Source organism: Pinus tabuliformis, chromosome 6 (assembly GCF_031772625.1).
Source record: "Pinus tabuliformis cultivar Carrire ecotype Pingquan chromosome 6, CPIR1, whole genome shotgun sequence".
NCBI classification, from domain to species: Eukaryota; Viridiplantae; Streptophyta; class Pinopsida; order Pinales; family Pinaceae; genus Pinus; species Pinus tabuliformis.
The window spans coordinates 611,644,403-611,649,359 of record NC_142292.1 but is presented as its reverse complement, the minus strand read 5'-3'; the positions used below and the strand labels follow the sequence as shown (position 1 = coordinate 611,649,359).

Here is a 4,957-nt window from a genome sequence, read left to right as displayed (position 1 = left end):
ATGTCTTTTCCATTTTAAAATCCTACATGATCGTTATCCAGATAATTCTCCCTGTGATACACTATGTTACATGATCGTTCTCCAGATAATTCTCCCCGAGATACACTATGTTAATTAAAGTGCAAGAAAACTCAATCCGCATATTGAAAGAAACAAAATATCTCATGATTCTATTTTTGTTCATGTGGAAAAAAAACTCGAAGTGTGAATTCTCACTGACATTCACTGTGTTAATTAAAAACCAAACCGAATCTATCATGACCACTGATGATACAAGTGTTATATTATAAAATAAATGGCAAAACCAGAGCAATACACGTAACGGATAATAATAGCAAAATAAAAAGAAAATGGATATGAAATGACTTACAACACACTGAGCGAAAATGGAGGAAAGATGAAATGAAAGTGACAGACAAACAATGGATAATCATCGACATATATGGGGTATACATGAATAACAATTGCATATTCTATTCTGGCTGAGTGGGAGTAGGAGACCATATTAAATCATTTTTTATTTTCACTTACAAGAATGCCGGTGAAGATCGAAACAAATGGAATGCACTTTCAACGCTAGGGATGAAATGGGTTTGTATTATGAGAGACAACCAACAGCTTTAGAATTGATTCCATATCCAGGTTAAAATTTTGAAGGTAGGTCAGGTCAAAATTTTGAAGGTAGGTGAGGGGTAGGGTATAAGTATGGCAAATGAATAAGTCACGTTCTCACTTAGAGAAATTTCTTTCCTTTTCGCGTCGTTGTTGGGAAATCAATTTCATATTTCCTTCACAAAGAAATGATGAACTACACTGTACATTTGGGCATTGGCATTTTAGCTCTGTGAAAACTACCATTTTCTTGAGTATAAGCTTTGTCTCAGTCTATTATAAATAGATATAGGAGGAATATATGACTTAATTTTAGCATCTTAGTCAGTCTCATTGGGCTGTCAACTGATTTATCTGACATATGATGTTATAGGAAGTTCCTTTGATTTGCTCATGTATGGTGGATCAATGTAAGTATAAGATGTTTCCACCTCATATATCAAGAAACTCAAATTTAAGGAAAAATTTAGCATGAATATAATTTATAACATAAAAACATTGAGTGGATCAAGAAACCCAATGCTAAGTTTAAGGAAAAATTCAGCATGAATATAATTTATAACATAAAAACACTGAGTGGATCAGGAAACCCAATGCTAAGGAAGATTTCGCTGTTAAATATAGCGCATAACGTAAAAGTTTTCTTTTGTAATGTTCGGCAACAGTACTACGTTCAAGAGGGCTATGGAAAACAGGAGCACAGAGAGTCAGGCTTCTGGAAAACAGGAGCACAGAGAGTCAGGCTTCCCTTTTGCAGCAGCCCTCTTCTACTCTCTTGTGTACACATGGTATGGATCACCGCTAATCAGCAATGGATGGCATAATGTGGTTGTCAATGCCATCGGTGTTTTGCTAGAGCTCTGCCTCGTTTGCATCTTTGTGACTTTCGCTACACCAAAAATCAAAGTATTATGTCATCATATTTCCTCTGTGAATAGTATTATTTTTGAAGTTCTCTACTTTGAATTAATGGCTTGTTTTCAATAGAATATGATTTTAGGCATTCGGCAGTAGAAACTATATGTATATATATATTCTGTTTGCAGAGAAATATGGGGATGGTGGTTGTTGGTTTATTGCTGCTGTTTGGCACTATTGCCATATCTTCTTTGTGTGTTGTACATGATCACAAGAACAAGAAGGTCCTTGTAGGAATTTCAGGAATGGTGGCCACTGTTCTTCTTGACATTTCTCCTCTATCTGTAATTGTAAGTTGCTTTATTGTATCAGTTTTTTGAAATTTAAAAAATTCCAGGTTAAATGGTTAATTTCACTTCTTTGATCATATTCCTGAAATTTGGAATCAGATTAAATTCAAATCAGATCTTCGATTAATAATATTGGTGTTTGTGATGTTCATCAAAATAATATTTAAGTTGATGATGTTTATCATTAATATTTACATACACTGTTTGATTCAGGGACTGGTAATTCAGACCAGGAGCATGGAATTCATGCCCAGCTTCTATTTCGCGTTGTTCGCTTTCCTCTCATGTGTGCTGTGGATGGTGTATGGCACTATCAGTAGAGATATTGCCATCATGGTAATATAATTGTAATAATAAATGGCTCTTATAGCTTCTTGCAAGAATTACAGTGTCAAGATTATATATGACCCATAGTTATCGATAAACACAGTTAAAATCTCAAGACGTATAAAACACTTTATCTTTACCTTCTTCATATTTTGCAGGCACCAAACTTTGTTGGAGTGGCACTGGGGTTTTTTCAGATGGTTTTATATTGCGTTTATAGTCCAAAAAATGTTCGAAATAATCTTGAGTTAAAGGAGGTAATTAGTTGCTGTTGAGTCAGTTATGAGGGTTCGTCCATTTGTGGAGCTGTAACTATCAAACACAAGTATATATTGGTCTCTAATGAATTTTTTTTTTGGGTGAGTTGATATCATAATGTGTGCCTTTGTTTCTCTATCCATATTATCATGGTATCAAAGCCGCATGGCATCTACTTGCTCCATTTACTTGGCTTCTTTTGTGTTAAAGTCTAGGGGTTTCTGGACATTCTTGAGGAAGTCGAGAGGATACACAGCCACTGTTTGCTGAGTGCTGGGCTGCGGTTTTGAGTGCCATCATTTGAAGTCATCCTACCAAGCTTGACTCTGTGTTAGTGCCGCAGTGGAGAGCTGACCTGTCCTTTGTCACAACCATAGATTGTTGAACTCGCACCTTGGATGTTGTGTTTGTGGCACCATACTTGTTTGCTATTGCACGTTGGCTATTAGTCAAAGTTGCATGAAGGGATTGAAAAGTCATATTTCAAGACCTGACCCGTAAATTAGAGAGATCATGACATTATATGATTAAGCTACAGAGAGGTTCGTTGAAGGTTAGAGGTCCGCTACTGCTTTGACGCAGAAGGTTCGGTGACGCAGTTTTCTAGGGTTTTTATATAGATCTTGAGCAAAATATTTTAATCTATTCATTTACGGTTTGGTCGTGAATGGTTCTTCCACAATCTGTTTTTTTTCCTCCTTGCGGGAAGTTGGGCAGAGGGATTAACTCTAATATTTTGACCAATTTCAATTCCCATATCGAACATTTTTTATGAAATAAATAGTGAGGTGTCACAAGCTATTCTCTATTCAAAAATTTTGAATACACTTTTCTGGTCGTGAATAAATTTAATTATGCTTTGGTACCAGATTCGAGTCGTGTCCTAAGAGATCAGGAATTTTTTTTTTTTTTGTTTGTCTATCACAAAGGTTTCAGGTCAGGATTAAGTGTTTTCAAGTAGACGAATTGGATCTATGGTTGGGTTATTTGACAATTTTCTTCTTTTAGTGATTTGAAAAATGTTGTCTTCAAGTCAATGTTCAATTCCAACACCAATGTTCAGTCGAACAAATTATGAATTTTTGTGTTTAAAACTACAATCTTGATGGAAAGGTTTAGGTTGGTGGGATCAGGTTGAAGAGGGTTCCCAAAACATTATGCAAATGTTATTACTATGAATGTTGTTCAAAGAAAATAATTAGAAGCATGCAAACAAAAAGAAGGGAAAGCTAAATCTTGCATTTTGAATTCTTTAGATGACTTGACTTTTCCTAAGTAACTAGTGCAAAGAATATTAAAGAAATTTGGGATATTCTTAAAAGGACTTATTAAGGTAATGAATAGGTGAAAATTCTGAAATTACAAACCCTTCAAACTTAGTTTGAAACCCTCAAGATGAATGAATTGGAAACTATTGATCAGTTTATGAGTAGAGATATGGGTGTTGATCTAATTCAAATTAATAGTGAGAAGTTAGAAGATCAAAGGGTCATTGAAAAAGTTCTTAGAAGTTTTCCATTAACAAAATTTTCCTTGGAAGAATTAACCGGTTCCTTATTGTCTCATGAAGCAATAATTAATTTGGATGTTGTTACTTTAGAACATGCTTTCAAGTCAAAAGTTTTTTTTCATGTGGGAAAAGGAAGAGGTAGAGGGGAATCTCTAAGGGAGGATAAACCACAAGTAACATATTCAGAGTAGCATCAAATTGAACGTGGTCGTAAGTGGATAGATAAGTCAAGATTAATTCAATGTCACCATTGCAAAAGGTATGCCCATTATAAATCTAAATGTCAAAAGTTGAAGTATGTTTTAAGTAGAAATAAAGCTAATATCTCTAACTCTGAATGTGAAACATTTGATGCTTTATTTTTCCTATGTCAAGTCACTGAGAAAGTACATAACAAGAATATCTAGTTGGTTGATAGCGGTTGTAGTAATCATATGACTAGTCACAGTGATTTGTTTTATTATATTCATACATCTTTCACTTCTATTATTGGTTTGGGTGATGATCATCAAGTGAAAGGTTCATGAAAAGGTGTTGTGTCAATACTAACCAAGAAAAAAGTGGTGAAGAATATTAATGATGTTTATTATGTACCCAATTTCAATCATAAATTGTTGAGTGTTGGTCAGTTAGATGCACATAGTTATGATGTTAAGTTTCAATGCACTACTTGCACAATTTTTTATCAAAATAAAACTCTAGTTACAAAGATTCCTATGACAAAGAATGGGTTGTATCAATTAGAAACGAAATTGTGGAATTTGTGATTTGTTCATTTACCTATTAAAAGTATGAGTTTGTTGCAAAGACAATTTATGGTAGAAGGTTTTCCTACATTGTTTGAACAAATCTTTCCCTGTATAGGTTGGGCAATGGACAAACATAAGTGAGATAGTTATTTATCATTTCCTTATAGAGCCAAAGAACAACTAGAGTTAGTACATACACATTTGTGCAGTCCTATGCAAACACAATCAGTTGGTGAAAGTTTCTATCTTCTCACATTTATTGATGGCTTTAGCAAGAAAGTTTGGGTTTATTT

At 34.3% G+C, this 4,957-nt stretch overlaps 1 protein-coding gene across 1 annotated transcript; it reads left to right on the top strand.

Annotated features, from left to right (window-relative positions):
* Positions 1 to 1,263: 1,263 nt before the first annotated feature.
* LOC149260058 (bidirectional sugar transporter SWEET3b-like) lies at positions 1,264 to 2,695 on the top strand. The gene is made up of 5 exons (XM_089456379.1): positions 1,264 to 1,518; positions 1,659 to 1,820; positions 2,034 to 2,156; positions 2,306 to 2,404; positions 2,621 to 2,695. The coding sequence occupies exons 1-5, from the start codon at positions 1,264 to 1,266 to the stop codon at positions 2,693 to 2,695; spliced, it is 714 nt and encodes a 237-aa protein (XP_089312505.1).
* The last annotated feature ends 2,262 nt before the right edge of the window (positions 2,696 to 4,957 follow it).